This window comes from Rhinolophus sinicus, linkage group LG11, assembly GCF_036562045.2.
Source record: "Rhinolophus sinicus isolate RSC01 linkage group LG11, ASM3656204v1, whole genome shotgun sequence".
Taxonomy (NCBI): Eukaryota; Metazoa; Chordata; class Mammalia; order Chiroptera; family Rhinolophidae; genus Rhinolophus; species Rhinolophus sinicus.
In genome coordinates, this window is record NC_133760.1 from 12820957 (window position 1) to 12845882 (window position 24926).

The 24926-nt window shown below is 54.7% G+C and overlaps 2 protein-coding genes across 22 annotated transcripts in view; one reads left to right on the forward strand and one right to left on the reverse strand.

Annotated features, from left to right (window-relative positions):
• The first annotated feature begins 117 nt into the window (after nucleotides 1-117).
• DPF1 (double PHD fingers 1) lies at nucleotides 118-13107 on the forward strand. 12 transcript variants are annotated; one of them, XM_074314396.1, is made up of 12 exons: nucleotides 121-289; nucleotides 5883-6043; nucleotides 6131-6238; nucleotides 7623-7750; nucleotides 8014-8103; nucleotides 8488-8566; nucleotides 8766-8897; nucleotides 9778-9828; nucleotides 9918-10037; nucleotides 11057-11169; nucleotides 11702-11813; nucleotides 11960-13107. In XM_074314396.1, exons 1-12 carry the CDS (start codon nucleotides 147-149, stop codon nucleotides 12028-12030), a joined length of 1308 nt encoding a protein of 435 aa, XP_074170497.1. In that variant the 5' UTR covers nucleotides 121-146; the 3' UTR covers nucleotides 12031-13107. The 12 variants fall into 12 exon arrangements, with proteins under 12 accessions (XP_074170500.1, XP_074170497.1, XP_074170503.1 ...); XM_074314397.1 differs by having other exon boundaries at nucleotides 125-289; nucleotides 11732-11813; XM_074314407.1 differs by having other exon boundaries at nucleotides 164-289; nucleotides 5888-6043.
• A 2536-nt stretch (nucleotides 13108-15643) lies between these two features.
• The window catches only part of SIPA1L3 (signal induced proliferation associated 1 like 3), a 218053-nt gene continuing 208770 nt past the window's right edge, over nucleotides 15644-24926 (reverse strand). For 8 of the 10 annotated variants that reach the window (XM_019751424.2, XM_019751421.2, XM_019751429.2 and 5 more), the window contains 4 exons: nucleotides 24139-24282; nucleotides 20855-20990; nucleotides 19033-19114; nucleotides 15644-17865 (listed from right to left, as the gene is read on the reverse strand). In XM_019751424.2, coding sequence (XP_019606983.2) covers nucleotides 17722-17865; nucleotides 19033-19114; nucleotides 20855-20990; nucleotides 24139-24282 — 506 coding nt within the window. In that variant the 3' untranslated portion in view covers nucleotides 15644-17721. The remainder of the gene's footprint in view (nucleotides 17866-19032; nucleotides 19115-20854; nucleotides 20991-24138; nucleotides 24283-24926) is intronic. The other 2 variants (XM_019751425.2, XM_019751427.2) reach the window with 2 other exon arrangements.

Below are 24926 nucleotides of genomic sequence, written 5' to 3' on the forward strand. Positions count from 1 at the left end.
CCTGGGACCTGTAGTCCGGGCAGGGGCGCCCTCGGGCTCCGCTGAGCGCCCCTAGACTCCAGGTCCCGTCGTGCGCCGGGAGGCGCGGGGATTGGCCCAGCCCCGCCCCCGGCCCGCCCCGCTCCGCTCGCGCCGCAGCCCTAAGAATGAATGAAATCGTAGCGCGCTGGGCGGCCGAGCGGGCGGCGCAGGCCGGGCTGGGCCCGCGCGCGGCGGCAGCGGCACCCCGGGCCGGAGGTGGCCCAGCCGAGCGGGCCATGGCCACCGCCATTCAGAACCCGCTCAAGTCGTGAGTGTCCCCGCCGTCCACGTCCCTCCACCCGCCCCGCCCTTCCCCCTGCCCTTGCTGGGGAAGGGGATGCGCTGCGCTGATGGTAGTTGAATGCCCCCCCCAGAGCGCCCCCACACCCCTAAGGGGCCCGCCAACCCCTGTCGCCCCATGGAGTCGGGGGCGGGAACCCTTCTAGGGTCGCTGGGGCGCCTCTTCTTTGTCGCTGTCAGTGAAGGAATGTGGTGCGGTTTGGGGGGGTGGCAGAGGCCGTTTCCCCACCCAGAGTGGGGGTAGGGGCTTCCCTCTCCTCCTCCTCCATCTCTCCAGCTCCGTGTCTCTCGGGGCTCCGAGCCTTCCCCAGCGTGAGGCTGGGAGTACGCACGCCTGAGTCCTGACCTCAGTGTCCGGGGTCTCCACCACCCTTTCCCTTCATTAAAACACCTTTCTCTCCTCTTCCCTGCCTCTTTTTCCCCGGACCTCGGTCCACGAGGCCCCAGGGTGGGAGCTGAGACGTCGGGGGTCCCTGTTGTCTCCTTTTTCCCCCTCCCGGGTCTTCAGGTCCTAGAAGCCCCGATGCCCCCGTCAGCTTAGACTGTGGAATCCCTCTCTCTTCCCCGCTCATACACATCTAACTCGAGCATCTCTCATCCCCTTGGGTACCAGATGCCTCGGGAGAAGGTGCTGGGAGCGCCCTCAGTCTCCGGGGATTCCCTCGCTCCCTGTTCGCGTTCCTTCCTCCGTGCGTTAGCTTCCTCCCTGGGCCCAGTGTCTGGGAACCCGGACACCTTCGTGCCTAGCTCCTTCCCATCTCTCCCCTCTCCGTGCCATCCTCATTCTCTCCATCTCTCTCTCTCCATCTCCATCTCCATCTCTATTTCTTTCTCCCTTGTCGGGATCCCGTACACCCAGGTCCCAGCGCTCCCCACCCCCTTCCCCTGGCGGTGACAGCGTGCTCGGAGTGACAGGCGCGCGGCCGCTCCCGCCCTCCCTCCCCCGCTGGCGAGCGCGCACTCCCTTCCCCCTTCTTCCCGGCTTGAGGGAGGAGACCAGGGGCAAGTGCCCAAGGCGCCGCACAAAGGGGCCGGGCGACCTCCCCCACCTTCCCCCCCCCCACCCCTTGCGCCTGCTGCCTTGACCTTGAGCAACCTGTGCTGGGGGATGAGGAGAGGGGAGGGGCACGGGAGCACCCCCCACTCTAATGCCCCCAGTTGTTTCTGGTTTCTGGCGGGGAGAAGTTGGGAAAGGAGGGTGGCGGGTGGCTTTGCGGTGAGCAAAAGAGGACTTGGAGAGCCGGTGTGGGGCTGGGGTCAATGTGAGATGGTGTGTGATGGAGACACTTTTCTGCCTCCCTCTCATTCTAAGTCCTACTCACAGCCAGATGTCTTTCCTATGAGGACGCCATGCCCTCCAACTGGCTGGGACTGGGTTCCTGTGCCAGTTGGTGGATCTATCGGCATCCAGACCTCTTCACTCTGACCCTACCCTAGACCTCTAGGAGGAGGTGAGGGACAACTCCAGGGACCTGGAGGCCAAAGTTAGCATTGGGGTGGAAGTGCCAGCACCCTTCCTTCTTTGCTCTCACTTTTCGAGGGTTCTGCAGAGGTGAGAATAGACTAGCTCCTGAAAGAATGTGCAAGTCTATTCCCCTTGGGAGTGGGAGGCTGGGGGTGCAGCCCTGAGGAATTCTGCCTGCCTGCATTCAAATCCCAGCTTGAGCCATGAATCCCCCCTCCCCCCACTTCAGTGTTACCATCTGTGTATTGGGGAATCATAACAGTTCTTATTACCTCATGGGGCTGTTTGATCTTTGTAGAGCACTTAGTACAGAGCCTGACCCTGACTAAATGTAGTGATTATTAGTAGTAGTGTCAATACTGATTTCATTTGTGGTCCAGTTTCCCACAGGGCATAGGATTGTTTGGGCAGGGGAGAGAACTGGGAGTTCAAGTGTGGGAGAGGGGTCAGTGAAGGTGACTGACTGGGTAGGGAAAGGGAGGGAGACTCCTCTCTACCGTGCTTCCCCGAAAATAAAAGCTAGCCAGACCATCAGCTCTAATGCGTCTTTTGGAGCAAAAATTAATATAAGACCCGGTCTTATTTTACTATAAGACTGGGTCTATATAATATAATATAATATAATATAATATAATATAATATAATATAATATAATATAATATAATATAATATAATATAATATAATACCGGGTCTTATATTAATTTTTGCTCCAAAAGACACATTACAGCTGATGGTCCGGTTAGGTCTTATTTTCGGGGAAACAGGGTAAGTGTCAGCCTGGGTCTGTGGGTGGACAAGGGCCTCCAGGAGGTGATGGAGTGTCTACACTCAGGCTCCAAAACGATGAGAGAATTTGGGGGTGGGGCAGTAGTAAGCCAGGATTTCTGAGGTTAGGGAAGTAGGGAGCAAGTGTTAGAGGGTGTGTTGAGGGATTGGAGGGTGGTGGTGGCAGGTGAGAGAGGAAGGTGGCAAGGGCACCCTCTGAGCTGAGCTGACAGGTCAGGGCCACGGCTTACTGTGGATGATGTATGGAATGGCTGTTATAGAGGCCTGGAGGCCATAGTGAGCATGCGGCTGCCACAATCCCTGACTTACTCCCCTTGCCACCTCCTTTGGGCCAGATGTGAAGCAGAGACCCCTCCCTCAAGGCCTTACCTCCTTGGGGCCTGATGGGGAGAGTGTGGAAGGGGTCTAAGACTAGAGGTGTTTGTGTGTGTGGGTATGGGAGGCCTGAGGGGATTTCTCACCAGGGTTAGGTGAGGGAAGCAAACAGAAGGGGTTGAAGGCTGGTATGCCTCTTGTGTCTGCTGGAGAGCCCCCTGGTGGACAGGACGTTGGTAGATGTTTTCATTTATGTGAGGCTCAAACCTGAACATAAAGTTTGGACTAGGAGTGCTGTGGGTGTGTGCATAGAGACTGAGCAAGTGTGTGTGACCAGGTGAATCAGCTCACTCTCTGGGTATCTCTTAGGGTGGAGTCAGTGTGGATGACAGTGGGAGAGTGGGAGAGAGAAGGTGGTAAGGCCCACTTGGAGCAGGCACCTGGGGGAGTGAATCCTTCCCTGTCACACCTTCAAACAGCCTGTTTTGGGAGGCTGTGGGGCATGTAACTTCACCTCTCTGTGCCTCAGAGTCCTCATCTGGAAAACGGGGGTAATAATGACATCACCCTGGAGGGTCATTAATCCCTGTAAAGCACTTAGAACTGTGCCCAGCACATGGTGGGTGTTCAGTATATTTATTCATGCATTCAACAAATATTTATTGGGCATTTACTCTGTGCCAGGCATTATTCTTTCTAATGGTAACAATATCACCATTTTACATCTTAGTACATATCAGATCCTCTTTGCGGGATGAATGAATTTATTGAGCACCTACTACCTGCCAGGTACCTTTTAAAACACTTCACTTATATCATATAATCCTTACAACATCCAATGAGGCACCACCCTCATTTCGCAGATGAGAAAACCGAGGCCCAGGAAGGTTAAATTATTTGCCCAAGGTCACATGGCTACCAAGTGGCAGAGCCAGGATTTGAACTTAGAGGAATATGGCTACAGCTCCTAACTAGCACTGCTGCTGTCAGGGCTGCGAAAGGTTTGAGTAGCGCAGGCAGGGGTGAGAGTGGGACAGGATAGGGTTCTCTGGACCTAGGAGTGACTGGAGGTTGGGGAGGAGGCGGTATTAGTGAGTCCAGCGTCTGCACGAGCGCGCGGATGTTGGTGGGACGTTTGTGTAGGCATCTGTAAAATGTCTGAGTCTCCTGGCTCTGAAGTGTGTGTGTACGTGAGTGTGTGAGGTGTGGGAGTGGAGTGTGCTTGAGTGGGCAGCAGTGAGTATACATGTGAATGTGTGTGTAAACTGCCGTGTGGGTGTGCGAGTCCGATGTGCGTGTACGCCGTGAGACCAGATGAGTGTATGAGTGAGCGTGTGTGAGTGACTGTGCGTGCTGCCCGGCCCCACCTCTGCACTCTCTTACCCGCGGGGTCCCGCGGTCTCCCAGGCCTGGACTACGACTCCCAGAATGGCCCGGGCGGGCCCGCCCCGCCGCCGCGATTGGCTGTGGCCCTCTTGCTCCCGCCCCCCGGGAATGAATGGATGGGCGGCCTCCGCGCCCGCCCGTGCGCTGGGAGGACCGACCCGGCGGGGACCTGCTGGGGGCAGGACCCGGGGAGCAAGATGGCCACGGTCATCCCCGGCCCCCTGAGGTGCTGCAGGCAGGCGGCAGGCGGGGGAGGGCATGCGGGCGGGTCTGCGCGAGGGTGTGTGTGTGGCAGCTGGGGGTGGGGCCGATGGGTGTCTGGGGGGCTGTCACCGTGGGCCCGACTGCGCGGGGGTGCGAGTGTGTGACTATGGGTCTCTGACAAGAACGGGGTCCGATGCGCTGATCCTGGAGGAGCGGAGTGTGTGGGGATCTCAGAGTCCTCTTCGGGTCCTGTTTGAGGCAGGGGTCATGTCCCACCCTGCGACTCCCCGGATTGGGGAGAGGGTGAAATGGCGGGGGGGAGGGGTGGGCGGGAGGGGTGCGGGGACCTTGGTAAACTTGAGTGAAGCTCACACTACCTTTGTCTTGGGATGTGGAGTGTGTGTCACTTGTTTGTTTTCTGTTTTTTCTGGATATGTGTATGGAGATGTGTTTCATTTCTTTTATTCTACACTAGGTATTGGGTATTTGGGTCTTGGAGTGTATGTACATGTCCTTTGAAACTGCATCATTTGTGTTCTGTGTCTTTGGATATGTAGGTATGCATCTATCTATGTGTAAATTTTTGTGTGAATGTGGGTGGATTTGTCTGTTTTTATGTTGTATATTGTGTGTGTCTTTGTGTGTTTGAATATATGGTATTTTAGATGTTGGCTTCTATATTGTATATCTTTGTGAATGTGTGTATCCTGTGTGAATCTGTGATTTCTTTGTAGTGTGTGTGTATGTGTGAGATTTGTCTGTGTTGTCTGTGGATATGTGTGTAAATGTGTATGTGGGTAGTTTGTTTTAACATTTCTTTTAACATTTGTGTATGTGTGTTTGGATGCATGAGTGTGTGTGTGTGTGTGTGTGTGTGGTGTGATCTGTTTGCATATTGTGTGTCTTTGTGTGGGTGATTTGTTTATGTTGTGTATCTTTGGATATGGGATGTGTATTTGTACATGGATATATGTGTGAGCTGTCTGTTTCTATACTGTGTGACGGGATATTTGTGTTTTTCAGTAGATATATGTGTGTGCACATATGTGAGACTTGTCTGTTTCTCCTTTGTGAGTCTTGGGATATGTTTCTCTTTGTGTGTGAATCCTATGTGATTATGTATGATTTGTGTTGTGTGTTTGGATATGTGCATATATGGATAGGTCCCACTGTGTTTTTGTTTGTTTCTATATTGTGTATGTCTACTCGTTGGCTTACTTGAGTCTCAGGTGGGGGGTTCCTGGGTCCAGGAGCCAGGAGCGACCAGAAGGGACAGGTGAGGTTGGAAGAGTCGGCCCACCCATTCCGGATGGGTGAGCCGGGGGAGGGGTACTGGGCGACCTGGCGCGCCTGCCCTTGCTGACAGCAGCCCGCCCGCTCACTGCCGCTCATCGCCCCTCGCAGCCTAGGCGAGGACTTCTACCGCGAGGCCATAGAGCACTGCCGCAGCTACAACGCGCGCCTGTGCGCCGAGCGCAGCCTGCGCCTACCTTTCCTCGACTCGCAGACCGGCGTGGCCCAGAACAACTGCTACATCTGGATGGAGAAGACCCACCGCGGGCCAGGTACCCGCCAGGAGGGCGGGGGCGGGGCGGGGCGGCGGCGTGGCAGCCGCGTTCTTACTGCCCTTCTCACCGCCCTGCTCACTCCAGGTTTGGCTCCAGGACAGATCTACACATACCCTGCCCGCTGTTGGAGAAAGAAACGGCGACTCAACATTCTGGAGGACCCCAGACTCCGGCCCTGCGAGTACAAGATCGGTGGGTGGAGCTGCCTGTGCCTGGGGGAGCCCTCATGAGTGTCCCCAGCACACTCTAAGTGTGTAGCGATGCCAGCATGTCTGAGCACTCGCCTTATCTCCTTCCTAGAGAGTGTGTGAGTGGCTGGCTGTGTGTCTCCTGGTGTGTTACCTGGGTGTAGTCCAGAGATTCCCGTGTTCCCTGAGTGACTGAGCTTGGGACCGTATCGTCTCCTACGTGGGCCCAGGTGTATTTGAGAGCGGACTGGTGTCTGTTATGTGTGTTTAAGTGTATCCAGTCTTTGTATCTCTTCCCTTGTTAGCTGGGATGTATCAGGGAGTCTGGCTCTGTTTCTTCCTGTGGGTGACCGAGTGTATCTGGATGTGTTGGAGTGTCTGGGTGTAACTCTTGCCATTGTAATGGAGTGTATCTAAGTGTCTGAGCCTCTTTCCAGGTGTTTCCAAATGTATTAGAAGGTTTATTTTCTCGTGTGTGTTTGGTCTGTCAGGGTATCCGGCTGTTCCTGAGTGTGTCTGGGTATATCAGGGTGTCTGGCTGCCTCTTCTGTTGAGCTCCCAGATGCTTCGAACATCTGGGAGGTTATCTTCTCCTAGTGTCTGGTGTAGTTCTGCTCACGTGTGTTGGTCCACCAGAGTGTCTGACCTTATCACTTCTTGAATGTGTCCAGTGCTATCAGAGTCACTGGCTATTTTTCTTCCCCTGTCCAGGTGTATCCAAGGTTCTGTGTGGGTCCAGGTGAATTAGAATGTCTACCTGGGTGTGTCTGATTGCCTCTGAGGGACTGTGTGTATCTTCCCTGTGTGTCCATCTGAGTGATTTTCTCTAGTTATGTCTATCTCCCCCATGTGTATCCAGGTGTATGGTAGGGTCTGGCTGTATCTTCCCCATGTGGGTATGGCTGTCTGATGGTCAAACAGTCTCTTTCTGAGTATCTCTGGGTGTATCCAAGGGTCTGCATGAGTCTCCTCCACGTGTCTGGGTGCATCTGAGTGGGTATGTCTCTCCCTTTGTCTATCTCAGATGATCTGTCTGTATCTCCTGTGTGTATGTTCATGTGTATCCTGTTTGACTGTCTGTATCTCTCCATATTCGTCCAGGTGTAAGTGAGGGTCTGGCTGGGGTATCCTCCATGTATCTAGGTATATACAAGGGTCTGGCTGTATCTCCTCCTGAGTGTCCGAGAGGATCTGAGGGTCTGGCTGTGTCTTCCCCAGGGTCTGAGCACCCTTCCCAGTTATGTGTGGTTGAATCTTTGAGTCTGTTGCTGGTTGAGAATGGGAAAGCCTCTTCCCTTCTGCAAATAACATGGTTCCCTCACCTGGGCAGTTTGAGGGGTCCTTCAGGGACAACTTCTCCACTTGACTCCCTATGGCCTTGTCCATAGACTGTGAGGCACCCCTGAAGAAGGAGGGTGGCCTCCCGGAAGGGCCGGTCCTTGAGGCTCTCCTGTGTGCTGAGACAGGAGAGAAGAAGATTGAGCTGAAGGAGGAGGAGGCCATTATGGACTGCCAGGTAGGACCACCCCCGCGGGCCCCAACTGCCCTCTCACCCCTGACTCCGGCCCTGGCACATCCCATTGCTGTTCTGAAACCTCCCCTGGCTCCCTAGGGTCTTTGGGCATCCTAAGTCTCCATCCCCCCATGCTTTATCTCTTTGGAAGACCTCCTGACTTGCCCTGCTACCCCCAATTTCCAGCTTTGCACAGAAGCTCCCAAAACCCTCCCTCCAGTGCCCCCCATTTTCTTGATTCCAATGCCCCTTTTCCTGCTCACCAGAAACAGCAGCTGCTGGAGTTTCCACATGATCTTGAAGTGGAAGATTTGGAGGATGACATTCCCAGGAGGAAAAACAGGGCCAAAGGAAAGGTATCCCCATGACCCCTCCCCTCATTGTAGACACCATTTACTGAGCAGGCACAGGCATCACACCTTCCCCAGTTTGACCTCACTTAACCCTCAGAACAGCCTGAACAGTGGGGAGGGGATCTTATGCCCATTTCACAGATGAGGAGACTGAGACTTAGGTATATGAAACCATCTGCAAACCAGATTGTATGGGGGGTGGTTAGAACTATCTTCGTACCTGTGCTACAGATATGTGGGAAACTGAACCTCAGAGAGGTTAAGGGAGTTACTCAAGACCCACATCTAAGAAGTGGCAGAGCTGCAATTTGACTTTCAGGCCCAAATGATGAAACCTCTATCAGTTCCCTCCCTTTCTTGGTCCCTCACTCCTGACTCTTCCCTCAGGCATATGGCATCGGAGGTCTCCGGAAACGCCAGGACACCGCTTCTCTGGAGGACCGAGACAAGCCGTATGTCTGTGATAGTGAGTCCTTCTGAAGAGGGGGAAAGAGAGTGGGCCCCAGAGACCTGTCCTCTCCTGCCCCCCCCACCTCCTGTTCCAGACCCTGTTGGGGGGATGCTCAGGCCTCTGGCAGAGGGGGAGGTATGATCCTGGAGGCCAGGGTGGAGGCGGCATGGGCTGGGAGGGCTGACTGGCCCTCCCTGCTTGCTCTGCTCTCCAGTCTGTGGGAAACGGTATAAGAACCGGCCTGGGCTCAGCTATCACTACACCCACACCCACCTGGCTGAGGAGGAGGGGGAAGAGAACGCCGAGCGCCACGCCCTGCCCTTCCACCGGAAAAACAACCATAAACGTGAGCAGGCAGGCAGCTTCAGGGTGGTGAGGCCCTGGGAATGGGGGCTGAGGAGCCTGGGAGGGAGGGGGCACATTAGACATTTCTGGAAAATCTCCAGCTCAGCGGTCCCCTCCCCCCACCAACCATGGGGATGCTGGTTCTGGGTTGCCATGGCAACCAACCATCTCTCCCTCGCTCCAGGCCCGGGCGTAATATTTCTGGGTCTGATTTATTGTTTCAATTAGAGCTTGGGGATGGGGGTGATAGATGACTCCCCTCCCTCCCTGCCTCCCTTTCTCGCTTCTCTGCTAAGCTTTGGCCACGGGGCAGGGTCTGTGGCCTGGGAGCCCTTGGCATCCGCCCATGCCAATCCCATGCCAACTCTGACAGCTGAGGGATGGGGGAGGGCTCGGAGGGAGGCTCTGCCAGTGGAGAAACCATCTTCCCACCCATCCCTTGGCGGGAGAGGGCAGTCTCTTTATTTTGTCCCCACTGCACACCCAGGCACCTCTGTGTTCAGAATTTTCCTTCTGACAGTCTGTTTCCACAGCAGATCTTGGCCAGTGGTTACTACCCAGTTTTCATCTAGTTGGGGGTGGCTATCTGGTAGAAGTGTGTATGAGCGGGGAAGCAGGGGACTCTTCCTAAAGCTGTATTTTGCCAACTTTTTACTTAATAAAGAGGACATGACACTTGTCCTCAAAGAGATGGGGGCTCCTGATCAGAATTATTTGGGCCACCCCAACTCTTTTGCTCCTGGCCACAGCTCGGAGTAGCTATTCTTTCTCCCCACCTCCCCCAAGCCCGGACCAAGGGGACTACCCCTGGGGCTGAGGTTGGGGGCGGGGTGGAGACTTGCCTATGGTGAGAGCCCCTCTCTCTGTCCCCCCACCCCCAGAGTTTTACAAAGAATTGGCCTGGGTCCCCGAGGCACAGAGGAAACACACAGGTAGGGACGCCTCCCTCTGCCCCTACTTCTTCAGCAGCCTTGACTGGGTGCCTCGGCCTGTCCACACCAACCCGTCTGCTGTCTTTTAGCCAAGAAGGCACCTGACGGCACTGTCATCCCCAATGGCTACTGTGACTTCTGCCTGGGTGGCTCCAAGAAGACGGGGTGTCCTGAGGACCTCATCTCCTGTGCTGACTGTGGGCGATCAGGTGACACCCCCACTTGAGGTTTCTGGGGGTTGGGGTGGAAAAGACCTCAGGAGTCCAGATCTAGAGGGTGGGAGACAGAGGAGTGAGCACTGGGGGATCCAGAGCATGCCGGGGGCACTGAGGAGAACCAGAGGTAGGGGGAGGGAGGCTGACTCACTGCTGACGACTGGGAAACGGGTCAGGAAGGCTCTGGGAATAATGGGATGTGGTTGTCTTGACACTGTGGTGGTGACACGTGCTTATCATGGTAGGGAGTAGTGAAAGCTGGTTGCCAAGGCATTGTGGGTAGTGGGGCTGTGATAGTAATGGATTGCCACTGCCTGAGTATTGTGGATAACAGAGGGTGCTTGCCATGGAGTTGTGGTTAATAGATGTGGTTTCCCATGGTGGACTTGTGGGTAATAACCCGTGGTTGCCTCAGCCCAGTGGGTAATCAACTGTGGTTGTCATGGTATTATGGATAGCGTAGTATGGTTGTCATGGCAATTGGGTATAGTGGGATGTAGTTGTGGCACTGGGAGAGTGGGGTGACTGGCAGAGAGGCATTGCACAGTATTGCTATTAACAGTTTGGTTGCTGGGACATCCTGTGTAATGGGGTTGCAGGGAACCAGGATGTGGGGACACCGCTGTGGACGGTGGTTGCCATGGCATCGTGGCTGGGAGAATGTGGTTGCCACGTTATGTGGTTACCTCTGCACAGTGGTTAATGTGGCTGCCCGGTGTTGTGGGTGGTAGAAAGTGATTGCCACAGTACTGTGGGTAATGGAATGCGGTTGCCATGGTGTTCTGGGGAGCAGAGTGTGGTTGCCATGGTGGCTGGGTAGGAGACTGGTGGCCACAGCAGTGTTGCTTGCAGTAGGTCGCTGGGCACTGTGGCAAGGTGGGGTGAGGCTGTGGGTGACAGAAGCTCATCAGCCTTACGAGTGAGGGGTGAGGGCTGAGCCATTTCTTCCCTGGGGGTCAGTGGTCACCAGGGCGTGATGACCCCTAACCACATCCCTGCCCCTCGGCCCCCAGGACACCCCTCGTGTTTACAGTTCACGGTGAACATGACTGCAGCCGTGCGGACCTACCGCTGGCAGTGCATTGAGTGCAAATCCTGCAGCCTGTGTGGTACCTCGGAGAACGACGTGAGTGCCCCCTGCCCCAGAACACGACCCAGGCGGCCTCCCCACCTGGCACCTCCACCTTTGCCAGCTGGGCCTAAAGCCTTTCCCTGGAGTCCCTGGTGACCACTAGTAACCTGTATTATTATTATTGTTAGTGGCCATTCATTGAGCCCGGCACTTAATACTCTTCATCTCTCTGACTCCTCCCAACCACCCTCTGAGGTAGGTGCTCATGTTCCCACTTCACAGAGAGGGGAAATGACTTGCCCAAGGTCAGCCAGCTAGGGAAATAGTACAGCTGGGACCTGAACCCACGTCCACTACTTCCAGGGCTGGCATCAGACAGTCTCAGCGTCATTTTAAGTGTCCTACAAAATCTTATAAAACCCAAACTACAAATTGCAAACTGACAGGCATCAGGGGTGTTTTGCTCTGCCAAGCAAAGTTTTGCAGATTCCACGGTGCAAACACCACTGGGAGCCATTTCTTGTGGAAGGGCCCACCACCCCCAGCCCCAGCCCCCCACCCCGGTTTCTGGTGCCCGTGCCCCCAGGGTGCCAGCTGGGCAGGTCTCACCCCCCAGGACCAGCTGCTGTTCTGTGACGACTGCGACCGGGGTTACCACATGTACTGTCTGAGCCCCCCCATGGCAGAGCCCCCGGAAGGTGAGAGAAGAGGTGGGCATGACCCTGGGGTGGGTGGGCTGGAAAGTTGGCTTTCTGCTGGTGAAGACCTTGCCCTCTGGATGGGAGGAGTTGGGCAGCCCTCCTGGACCTGGGCCTAACTCCTTGTATTCTGGCCACCCCCACAGGGAGCTGGAGTTGTCACCTTTGTCTTCGGCACCTGAAAGAGAAGGCCTCTGCCTACATCACCCTCACCTAGGCCTGGCTCTGGCTCACCTGGACCTCTAGGGGGGTGCTTGCCCACTTGCCTCTCGGAGCTCCTCTACTCTCTCCCCATCCTTAATGCCCCACAGTGGGAGGCGGAGAGGGGGAGCCTGAGAGGGGGCTGGGCCGCCCCCTAACCTCTGTGCAAGTGGAATGTTTGCCCTGTGGGTTGGTGGGTCCAGCAGGGCCCCTCTCCCTCCCTCCTTCCCCATCCCTTGGCAAATGGGCACCAGGGGCTTCTGCTCCCCTCAAAGCCATACCCCGCCCTCTGGGCGGGCACGAGGGGTGGTGGATACCAGCCCAGGGCATGGACCCAGCCTTTTTCTAAAGAAAAAGTCAAAAAGTTAAAAAAAAAAAAAAAATAAATTAATATATACAAAGAGTCCTATAAGGCCTGGCTGGGTGGAGGGGCATTGCTGAGCGCATTCACTGGGCACCAGTCTGTGCCAGCTTCCTGCCTGGCAGCCCCTTCCCCCAGTTTCTGGAGCTGCAGCTGTCCCACCTTCCTATCCCAGGTGGGCACCATTCCCCCCTCTGCCCAGGGCAGGTGGGTGTGGTGTCCACCCCTCGCCCCCTCCTGGTGCCCACCGTGGATACTGCATGATGTGAACCATGGTTTTGAATTTTATTCCTGCCCCCTCCCAGAGAGCCCCACCCTGCCCACTCCGTGCCTGCCATGGCCTCGGGCTTTGTTGCCGCCACTGCCACCGGTGGGGCAGGCGGGCCCCTGCCCAGCGCCTGCTGGGATGAGAAGCACAGACTGCACCGGACTAGCTTTTCCTCCTCCCTCTGCCCTGATCCCCACCGGCCAGGCCGGGCTGCCCCCTGCCCGCCTCGCTGGCTATTTTGGGGGTAGCGAGGGGGCGTGGTTGTTTCTTGTGGTTGTGTGTGTTTGTTGTTCGGGTTAAAAAAAAAAGGGAAATTGAGACTGCAAGTGGGTGAGGTGGTGGGTTTGGGGGCTCTCCCCCAATCCAGGCGTGCCCCGCCCCTTGTAAACAAGTCTCCTTTATTGCCTGCCTCTGCTGTGAATTAACTTGTTCTGTGTATTAAACTGGGCCTGACCCCTCTGCTACGGCTGCCTCCTTCTCTAGGCTGGTTTGGGGCGTCATCAGAAGGGGAGATGGGGCCTCGTTGGGGGAGAAGGAACTGAGGTTAACAGCTGGAGCCAGCCCCTGCCTGCATCTCTCTCCATCCTCCCCTCCCACCCCCAATCCCCCCACCCCCTACCCCCCACCCCGCCTTTCTCGGGCTTTGTCCCACCTCCTCCCTGCCTTGGCAGAAAGGAGAAGAGGGGGGATGGGGTGGAGGGGGCTCCCGCCCAGCCAGCTGTGGTTGCCCTGGCAACGGACTGCTGCAGCTGCAGCGGAAAGCAGAGAGGAGGGAGGCGGGGAGCTGGGGGCTGGGGGAAGGGAAGGGATGGAAAGACGAAGACAGCCAGCCCCTCCCAGGCTGGGGTAGGGGGCGGGGTGCCAGGAGCACCTCATCCTAGGCTGGGACATCACCTGGGGTTCCCCATCCCGGACACAGGGCCAAGGGCAGAGGGGAAGCAGCAGAGGAGACAAAGATATGGACTGAGAGGCTGAGATTTGGATGGGGGGGGGGAGGTGTGAAAGGGAACCAGGACACAGATCAGGAGAGACAGATATGAGAGTCACACAAATTTATACAGAAGCAGAAAAGAGACAGCAGGAGAGAGCAAAAGAGGGAAGCAAAAGATCTGGACAGAGATGTAGGTGAGGACAGCCACAGGAATTATAAGGGGAAAGGAACAGAAGAGAGATGGAGATTTAGTGGGAGAGAGCAAATAATCTTAATAAAAAATAGACACATCGGAGAGAGACAGGAGGAAGTAGGCAGCGATTTGAAGAGGGAAGCAGAAGAAAGATTCAATGAGGGAGGCAGACAACCAGAGCACATAAATTAGGAGGAAAGTAAGGGGAGGCACATTTGGGGAGAGCTACACAGTTAGGATCCAGGGACAGGCAAAATCTCAGGACAGGGACATAGGAAGATGAGATTTCAGGGGAGAGAACAAAGAATTTAAGGGGACAATAGAAAAATCTGTAGAGCCAAAGGTATGAATGGATTCCGAAAGATTGGGTGAGGAGAGAGCCCGAGATGGGGCGGGGGGCGACTAGGTGAGGCTCCAGGAGGGTGCCTGCGGGAGACGGGCAAGGCGCAGAAGTTGAACACAGGCAAGATGGGGAAGGGACGAGCAGGGCACGGTTCAGGGGAGACTGAGGGCTGGCATGTGCATATGTGAGTTGTGGGGTGTTGGAAGTTGGTGTGTGTCACAGGCGCCAGGAGAGGATGTGAGAACAGCTTGTTCCACGTTTCCTGGTGGGGGAAGGGCAGCACAGCACAGCACGGGTTGAGGATGGGGCCTCAAGGAGGGCGGAGACAGGGAGAGTGTCTGGAACACTATAATTTTTAGGAGATGTGGAAATAGCTGGTCCACCTTCTCTGGAAAGAGGATATAGAACCATTTTGAAAATAGATTTTTGTGTGTGTGGTGGTTGGGGGGAGGGTCTGTCTGAGAAGCATCAGGTTTTAGCTCAGAGATAGAAAACTCAATGACAGGTAAATGGGTGAGATGGGCCAGACAGACCCAGCCCCCTGGCCAGCTCTGTCAAGAGGCTGGTCTGTCTCTCAGATCCAGGCAGCGCCAGCACAAGGCCAGACCTTGGGATTTTCACGTGGAATTTTGAGATTTGGAAAATCAGTTTGATCTCTGGGTCACCAGGGCAGCTGCAGATCTGGGGCCAGGAGTTTAAGACCCCTCCCCAGCTAGAAGAGCCCCTAGAGGAAGGTCTGGGCCAGGGCTGAGGTCACAGGGAATGGTCAGTATCCTTCCTCAACACCTGCATCTCACTGGGCTCCCCTTCGTCTGTTAACTGGGGCAGCTTTCCACCTCTAACCACTGTTGGTGTCCCAGTAGGGGTGGGAGGGTAAGCCAGCGGCAGGGCTGGGTGTGGTCTCGGGCAGCAGCCCAGCCAGAGGAGGCGAGGGCCCTTAGTTCTGAGCCTTGCTGCAAAGGACAGATTTCCCAAGCTGGAAATCTGGCTTGCTTTATATACAACCTCCAGATTTTTAAAAGTTGACCACTAATTCCAAAACCAACACAACTCTGTGGGCCGGGCCTGGCTTTCAGGCCTCCAGTATGTGACTTCTGAGGTAGAAGCTCCCTTTTTTTTTTTTGAAGTGTGTTTTTCCAGGACCCATCAGCTCCAAGTCAAGTAGTTGTTTCAATCTAGTTGTGGAAGGCACAGCTCACAGTGGCCCATGCGGGGATCGAACCTGCAACCTTGTTGTTAAAAGCACCGTGCTCTAACCAGCTGAGCTAACCGGCCGCCCAGAAGCTCCTTTTTAATTTAAGGACTTTTTACATTCTACGTGCTGGATCTTAAGGAAAAGAAGCTTGCAAGTCTGGTGTTCCCTGGTGCTTAGGGAAGTGCGTGTGCGTGCCTGTGTGTGTGTGTGTGTGTGTGTGTGTGTGAAAGAGAGAGAGAGATTAGAACAAGGGGAATAGGAGGAGGGGGTTGACCCTGGACCACACCCTCTGGTCAGTGACTCCAGGCAGCTGCCCAGCTAGTGAACACACAAACCACTTCTATGAAACATTTATTTCCTTTGAAACCTCCAGAAACATGCCAGAAAATCTCAAGACAGGGATAGGAAAAAAAAAAAAAAAAGACAATAAAGAATAAAAAAATCCAAATGAAACAAATCAACATACGAAAAAACCCCCTGCTATCTCCAGCCATCAGAACACCAACCTCAAATTAAATAGATTCGTTTTGCAGAGATCCTTAAAAAATAACAGAAAACAAAACCAAAAATCATAATTTACACTTAATGTACACGATTAGGTCCCCAAAATGATTAGAATGATCTGAAGAGATGAGGTGACAACTTAAAATAGTGGGGGAGGGGCGGGCTCCAGGTTAGGGTCTGAGGAAAGGGGGCTGGGGTGACCTGGAGAACCCTTCCAGAAAGGGGATCTGGGAAGGGGGCAGAGACATCACAGTAGTTGGCCAGGGCTGAGGACCCAGCAAGCCCACCTTGCAGTCCCATCGCACACCACACACAGGTGAGGGCAAGCAGATGGCAGATCTGAGGGCTTTCTTGCAGGACTGCAGTGCCGCCAGGGGCCAGAGGTCGACTGCAGGGAGACACCACAGTCAGTGTCCTTTTCTCTGGCTCCCCAAATGCCTGTGTCCTGGGTAGCTCCCAGTGCCCCCTTCCTTGAGGTTTTTGGCCCCAAAGAGAAGGCGTTAGGGGTCTTTGGAAAAAGGCCGGGCTGCCTGGGGCTGGCTCCCAGCCCAGAGCTGCTGCTCTGAGCCAGGCCCCGCCAACTCTCCTGCCTGGTGCCTCCCAAAAAGGGAAGGCGCTAGCCTGCCCACCCTGACTTTGTCCCTCTGAGTCCCGCTGGGCACCAGCCCTGGGGGGGGGAGGGGGCATGCCTGATCCTCAGCTTGAGGTTGGGGGAATCCACAGATTGTGGCCATACAGACTTGTTCTGGCGCAACTCTACATGAAAAAATAAATATATATATATATATATATTTTTTTGTTTTTAAAGGAAAAAAAGAAACTGTTTCCTGGGTGAACAGCATAGTACCACATGGGCTCGGTTGCCTGGCAAACTGCCCCTTATTGCCTTTAGAGAACCAGCATCTCATGGGGGTTCACACAGCAAAAGCTCCAGGGGAGCAGTGGGGGTGTCACCCGCCTGCCCCCCCCCCCCGGGTGTGGGGGCTGCATGATGGGCCCAGGGACTTGCAAAGGGAAAACAAAAGCAGAGATGAAGGCTGTTTCTCTCCAGCCTTGACCTGGGGGCTCCGTGGAGCCCCTCCTGGTGCCTGGAAGAGGCTGTGTGGCCACCAGGCCTGGCAGGGCAGGAGCTGGAGGGAGGAGGGGCCCAGGCACCGTGGCCTCGGGTGGCCGAGGGCTAATAGAAAAAGACTGTATAAACGGTGTGCAAAAATTTCCCCCTCAGAGCAGGTGACTCTGGATGCTGGGGTTTCCCTTCTCCATCCCAGGACCCCCAAGAAAATAAGTGAAGCTCTAAAAAAGTGCTCCTGGCTGCTTTTTGGAAGGATGGGGGTTGGGAAGGGATGTCCATGCCGCCTGGAGCTCGTGCACCAAGGACTGAGAGAGAGTCCTGGCCTGTTTCCACATGGGCCTGACCTCTCTGGGGCATGGGGGAGAGTGGGCTGGTTTCCCACTGTGATATGTTATGCACGGGGCCCCACAAACCCCAACTCTGTTGTGAAGCCTGGTTTGTGAACTCCTGGAGCTGTGGGGTTTGGAGACTCACTCCTGCCCTCCCTCTTCCCTTCCTACAGCTTCTGATGGCTTGGTCCTAGGAAGAGAGACTAGATGGGGCCTGCAGGATGGGCCCCTGGGGCCAGGGTGAGCAGGGCCCAGCCCCCAGGGACCAGAGATGAGCAGTTCAGAGGGAGGCCTGAGACCATGCCACCCAATGGGGCTCGAGGACCACGAGCAGACCACAGCTCACAGCCCTGGGGAGGCCTCCCTCAAATTTCCGTGTCCATGGGAGCACAGTGGGGGCCCTGGCTGGATTATCTTGGTCACACCTACAACCAGGAGCCAAACTAAGGGACAAAAGAGAGCAGGAGCCCCCAGCCGTCAGGTGGAGGGGTGGGGCGATGGCCTCCCCACCTCAGAGTTCCTTCTTCTCCCTGCAGAAGATCTCAGCAAACTTGCGCAGCTGCTCGCTGGCCGCCTGCGACTCCTCCTGCAGCCGCTGGTTGTTCTGCCGCAGGCTGGCCACCTCCGACTGCAGTACTGCCTTGTCCTGCTTCTCCTGCGGGGTGGGGGCTGGCGTCAGTGCTGGCCTGGCCACGCGCTCCCGGGCCTGGGAGCCCTGGCTCGGCCGTGGTTTAGAGCTGGGCTGCCAGCACTCAAAGCCCAGTTCTGCTTCTTGACAGCCGAGTAACCCCAGGCAAGTCACTTCATCTCTCTGGGCCCCAGTTGCCTCAATTCTAAAAGGGGTGGTTGAGAGGTTTCCCTGAGGTCATATATGTCACCCTCACAGCCACCCCAGGACTTGGGGAAAGCTAACCCCGCAGAGCAAGTGGAGAGCTGGGATGTGGACGTGGGGCTGCCTGCATGGGCTCCCCTGAGACGCCCCTCCAGGGTAACGTGACCTCCAGAGGGGGTGACTCGTCTAAGGTCACATTCAGTGGTGGGGGGGATGTGAACCCGGGCCCCTGTGTTCGAGACTCACACATTACATGCTACCACTTTTTGCCTTTTACCCACAGTACATAAAGCGACAAATAATTCTCCTCCGCCCTTTGTCTCCTCACTGTTCCACACCCTGGAGATAAATGCAACAAATACTTTAGACTGTCACCTGTGACACAGTCCTGTGACCCCTGGATGTTAAACATTATTTTTAAAGTATGATAATGTTCTAGGAAACAGTTCTGCAGCTTGTTTGGTTACTTAGGATATTGGACTTCTTTTGTATATCAGCAAACACATATATTTCTGTGATTATTTTAATTGGCTGTAGAATATCCCACAGTACAGGTGACCTGTCATTTATGTCACCATTCTCCTGTGGAGGGACAGCTGCACTGGCTCCGATGTTTTATTGCTAACAGTGCAGCAATGAATGTCCTTGCTCATGGATATCTTTGTGTCCCTGCTTGAAATTCTGTAGGACAAATTCCCACAAGTGGAATTACTGGGTCAACATGGTACACAATGACATTTTTGACAAATATTGTCCAACTGCCCCCCAAAAAGGTTAGGCCAATTTATTCTTCCTCCAGGATCAGGGGACAGTTTCTCTATGTGCTCACCAGCCTTCGGTAGTGTACCTGTTTACTCTTCACTTGAGACTGTACTCAAAACTGGGTGGCCTCCCCCAGAGTAGGAGGGGTCGGGGGGATAGGAGCCTCAGCCTTGCTGTCCCCCGAGTGTGAGGGAAGTGTAATATGGAGGCGCTGCCTGGCAGCCTTACCTTCTGCAGGTCTGTGTGCAGCTGCTTTAGCATCACTTCCAGCTGGTACACCTTGCCGGTCAGATCCAGGGGTAGCTCTTCGCTGGACAGACAGGGGACAGGGTCAGGCCCCTCTCATCCCTGGGGTTCTGGGGAGTCCCGTTCTTGCTGCAGTCCCGAGGGGGCCTGGAGGAGAAGCTCTGGGGGAAGCCAGAAGCCAGCCCTCCTCCCGGCACGCTCCACCCGCGAGGGCACTGCACGGATGGGATGGGAGCCATGGGAGCGCCGGGCCTGTGGAAGGCTGTGTGCGCCCGCCCTGAAGCGGCCCTCCCTGGAGGATGGACCACGTGTGTGCTTAGGGAGAAACTCCTCCCACGTGTGCATGTGGCACGAGACAAAGAACCCAGCCTGCAGACATCCACGAAGCACCCAGCAGGCCTGTTCACTGTTCTGGAACCTGAGGCACGTTAGTGGATGGATGAACGAGGGCCTGACCTTGTGGACAGGACTAATAACGAGACTGATAAGGATGATGACAGCCCGCCTGTCACTGAGAGCCCACCCTGCACAGCGTGTGGTCTCAATCTACCAGAGTTCCCGGCCCAACACAGCATGGGAGGTCACCACGTCATTACCCACTGGACAGAGGGGAAACCCAGGCTCAGGCAGGGACACTGCACCCAGGACCCCAGCCTGTGGCTCCTTTGTGCAGATTCCCCAGCGTGGGGCCTGCCTTGCCCCTGCAGAGGAGAGCGGGCAGCCCTTCCTACAGAAGGCTTCACTGGGCACAGTGGGAGGCACATCCTGTGGGGTGCAGCAGCCGAAGGGAGACTGGGGTCTCAGCCCAAGAAGGGAAGAGGACTCGGATCTCCCACCCTTCCCACCCCTCCTCCCTCCCTGGTCCTGGACCTTGGGGGCCCTGCAGCTGCAGGGGGAAGCGGGAGGTGGGGGGGGGGAGTCACCAGTTCAGGGGCAAAGGGAATCCAGGAGCGCGCCCAGAAGCCACAGGGCCTGCCATTTCCTACCCTCTAAGGGGTGGCACCATGTGTAACTGCCGAGTTCTTGTAATTACAGTGGGGTCACTTTTTGGGGGAGGTTGAGTCCTAAAGCCAGTGTGTGATGCAAACAAGAAAGTCAAAATTACCCTGAAAAATCGCTCACACCACCCATAAAGTCCAGTGCACAACTGCTTATGTATCGCCCAGCACGGGCAGGTATGCACACGGTGTGAAACGCACTATTCACACCCATGGACTTGCAAACATGCCATTTCCATTCTCTCTCCCTCTTTTTATTTTCTGCCAAGACAGTGCAGTCTAAGATGTTCCACTAAATGTGAGACGACAAATGCGACGTGTCTGTCTCCCTGTCCTCCTCCCACCCCCAGGAAGCCTCATGAGGGCAAGGTTCCTGTTTCAGTCACCCCAGGTCCCCAAGCAGCCCAGTAGGGACCTGCTAGGCCAGAGGTGAGAAGTGAGTTTCAGATGAAGAGTAGCATCATTTAGGAATATACGGAGGAGGAGACCCAGGGGCAGACAGGGGACAATGGGGGGCTCTACTTCAGCAGTTTTCAAAGTTGGAAGTAAAACAGTTGCGAGCGTGCTAACTACAGTGCCGTGTCCACCCATCCATGAGGACAGGGCAGGCTCTGCCGTGGTCGCTGCTGGACCCAGTGCGTAGATGACTCCAAACCTGTGAGATCAGGGGGCTCCCCAGCTATTGCAGAGGGGGTGCTGGGTGACCTGCACAGTTGCCTGTCATCTGGTGTCTCTTTCACGACACAGGCCTGCTGCCTGCAGGGACTCAGGTTGCCGGGCCCTGAGTATTCCCAGGGGAACCTCACCTCATGGTCGGGGTGGTCCTGGGGGTCGGGGGCCCCCTCTCCAGGCTCAGGTGGCTGTGGACAGGGCTGTGTGCAGGTGGCATGTCCGGGCTGAGAGCTGGGTCGTTGAGAGAGAAGAGCGAGACAGCTCTTTGCACTGGCGGACAGAGAGGGGAGAGGGGTCGGCAGGGCTCCTAGCTCCTCACACGACGCCTCTCGCTGCAAACCTCCCGCCCAAACCTCCACATCCCCAATCACACTTGTTAGATCATGCAGGCATTGCGCATGAATTCTTGCCAAAAAAACTCAACCAAATAAGGACACAACAAAATCCCATTGTGAGTCTGAGCAAACCTCTAGACCCAATGACCAGTTTAGACACAATTCAAGGGAGAGAGAAACAAGTTAAATAACAGTGTGAGGAGGTAAACAACCCAATTCAGAACCTGGCCCAGTCTCAGCATAGATGACCTGCTTTTGTCAACAACTAAGTGGCAGGAAAAAAATGGCCTAAAGTAGAGGGGTTGAAGCTGGGTGACAAGTACACGAGGGTTCATTACACTCTAGTTCTGAGAATGTCTGTGAAATTACAAAAGCAGAAGGAAACGTGACATAGAGAATATCACGTATGTTGAAGAGAGAAAAGAAATCACAGGGGCTGCCAGTGAAAGCAAACATTCCTGGGTCCCCCCAGACACTTGCTCTGAATTTTTAAACGGGACTGTCAAGGGATCTTTCTGTAAAGCCAAGAATTGGCGACAACCCCAATGCACCAGAAAGGGGCTGGTTCAGTGAGCCCTGGAACATGTGGCCAGACAAAGGAATATGAGGGTGGGGCGTGAAAACCCAGGAGGTGGGCCTGTGTGTGTGTCCCAAAGGTGTGCCCCGAGGGCATGCCTTGCTAGGAGCAGAGTTAGCACGTGCTGGACATATACTGCCACCTGGCAAAGGTGGTTCCTGATCAACTGCACACTTCTCTGCTCAAAGAGCACAGAAAAACCCGAGTACCCCTCCTTACATCATGAACTGCTTACATTTTGCCACATTTATTTCCTCTCTTTCTCTCCCCATTCTAATTTTTTTTTAAGGAGGGTGCAGCTCATAGTGGCCCATGTGGGGATCGAACTGGCAACTTTGGTGCTACCTGCATCACACTCTAAGAACCAACTGGGCTAACCGGCCACCCCTCCCCCCTCTTCTGCATGTGTGCACATTTTCCCCCACCATTTCAGATGGCCAACATCATGGCAGTTCACTACACTTCTCCAAAACATAAGGACACTCTCCTACAGTATCACAACCACTGTCATACTTGAGAAATTCAACACTTATACAGGACGACTGTCTAATAAACAGACATCCTGAAATTTCCCCAGTTCTCTACATAATATCTTTTATAGCTGTTACACACAATTCAAGGGAGAAACAAATAATACCCTTTCTATCCTGGATTTAGCATCTATGCTCTTTGAAAATCTTTTTCGATCAACAATTTCACACATGCCCCAAAGCGGAGAAAACAGCGCCATGAGTCTGTATGGACCTATCACCACTTTCAACCATTTTCCACATACTCTGCTTCCTTCCCTGCCGCCCTTTGCTTTTTTATCCCCCCGATTACTCCTCTCCTTTACTTCTTAGAAACAGCCTGAGATTTAACTGAAGTTTCACCGACAGGCAATGAACTGCACACATTGAAAGTGTACAATTTGGTGAAGTTACTCTGCGGCGACTGAGCCTGTTTCCTCGTCTCCAAATGAGAATCCTAATACATCCCTCACGCCGGACACCAGAAGAGATGCTCTGATAATGTCACTGCGGCTATAGAGTTCTCTCTTTCAGGAAGTACCACTGAGCAACCCTCTTCCCCACCAAGCTTGTTAGGTCTCCGGAGGGTCATGACCATTTGCAGCGTTAGGCCACTGCCTGGCAGCCATTCCCCAGGGTTTCCCAAGTGTAAAGCTGGGGTAGACCAGAGGCCGGGCCTCATATGCTCTGAGCACTCTGCCTTCCCCGCCCTCCCCCAGAGGTCTGACTGATTCCATCCCGTGGTCAGGGGAGGCTGCAGGGTGGGATGGAAGCAAACGAATGGAGGTAAACGAGGCAGGGAGTGTCCTCCAGGGCCACCTGCCACATGTGCACTGGCTCAAGTGTGGAAAAATGAAGGATGTGTACTATCTGGGTCTGATTTAATGGCTCTGTGCCAGGCCTCTACTGGGCACCCAGGGCTGACGACCCTGGGCCCTGCCCTTCTGGCCCAGTGGGGAGAGATACACACCATTAGACAGCGACGGCCCAGAGTGGCCAGGGCAAGGAACGGGGGGTACAGACAGAGGGGTCAGGACTGTGGTAGCCCAGAGGAGGTGCCTGATCCAGACTAGGGGATACCAGGGAAGGCTTCCAGGAGGATGACAGCAAAGAGCTGTGGCCTAAAGGATGAGAAAATGAGCTGGAAGAATATGTTCATGTCTGTTGGGGATCACCATGAGTCCCATTTTACAGATGAGGAAACGGAAGCTTGGAAAGGTAAAGTTGCTTGCCAAAGGTCACATGGGAAGGAAATGGCAGAGATTGTTAACTGTCCCTCATGATCTGTTTTCCCTTTCTTTGTAATAACAAATCCCAAATTTCAGCTGGCACACATGGCCTCATTTCCCAGCCTGCCCAGCAGCTAGGTGTGGCTATGTGACACTCTGGCCAACGGAAGTAAGCGTAGGAGGAGTGAAGCTTTCGGAAATCTCCTCAAAGGGAAGGATGTGCCCTTCTCTGTGATGCTGGTCAGAGCTGGACGTCATGGTCAGAACCCTAGTAGCCTCACTGCCAGGGTGAGGGGCCTGTACCCTCACTCGTTTGTGGAAGTGCCATACCAGCCCCAGGCCACCCACTCCAAGAATCTTTACCTGTGCAAAACCTTGTGTGTTTAAATCATTGTTAATTTGGATGTTCTGCCATTTGCAGCCAAAGCAAATCTAAACACAATCTGGATAGCTACAATTTTGCCCTATAATAATAACATAAAGTATCAGCTGCTGAGGGCTCATTCTGTGCCTGATGTGTTTTACAGTGTTTCATATAATCCTTACTGCAGCCCCGGGCTGTGGGCACAGTCACATCCGTGACTTGTAGATAAGGTAATGGGATCAGAAAGATGAAGACACTTGCTCAGGACTACATAGAGAGCAAGTGACGGAAGGTGTGAACCTTCCCGATTCTGGAAGCTGAGCGTGCACCCCCTTGCAAGTCCCAAGGCTCTCCATTAATCCTTTAGGAGTAGGAGCTGGTGGTGTTGGGTGGAGGGTGCCTACCTTCGTAGGCCTTGGCCGCGTTGACCAGGCTGGACCACTCGAGGCCAGCGGCCGTGTCGGGCAGTGGCATCATCCCAGGATCAAGGCGCCGCAGTGGCCGGTCCCGCCCCTCAGCCAGCGAGAGCTCCGAAGCAGAGATGTTGGCTGGGTGGGGAGGGTGGAGATGGGGAGATAGGTGAGAATGACAACTTGGGAGAAACAAAGAAATTAATACATTGTTATACTTTATCTATAATTACGCAACATTACGTAATTGTTAAACCATGATATACAATTAAATAAATGCTATAGTACATGATAAATGGCAGGGGGTAAGGGTGAGTAGGAGTGTCAGATAGTTATGTGGGTACAATTTTAAATGGGCTGCTAGGGGGAGGTCTTACTGAGAGGATGGCATTTGTACAAAGCTCTGAAGGAGGAGAGGGAGTGATCTAGGAGGTACCCGGAGGAAGAGCATTCTGGGCAGATGGAACAGCCAGTGCAAAATCCCCTAGGCAGGAACGTGCTTGTAGGTTAGGGAACATTGAAGCAGCCCATGTGGCTGGGACAGAGGGTGAGGGAGAGTGGGAGGTGAAGTCAGAGGTGACAGGGCTGGACTTCACGGGGCCTTGTGGGCTGCGATGAGGACTTTGTCTCTTCCTGTGAAGAAGTCATGTGGGCTCTGAGCATGGAGGGACGTGACCTGATGCACTGTTCACAGGGTCCCCTGGCTTTGCTCAGAAGACAAACTATGGAGGGGGCGTGGGGAGCTGGGAGGCAGTGAGGAGGCTGCTATGATGGTCCAGGAG

Bases quoted from the DNA above. Each gene is read 5' to 3' on its own strand.
- DPF1 (XM_074314396.1), top strand. From the start codon at position 147: ATGAATGAAATCGTAGCGCGCTGGGCGGCCGAGCGGGCGGCGCAGGCC. The intron at 6,044-6,130 runs GTACCCGCCAGG...TGCTCACTCCAG, and splicing joins GAAGACCCACCGCGGGCCAG to GTTTGGCTCCAGGACAGATC. The intron at 10,038-11,056 runs GTGACACCCCCA...CTCGGCCCCCAG, and splicing joins TGCTGACTGTGGGCGATCAG to GACACCCCTCGTGTTTACAG.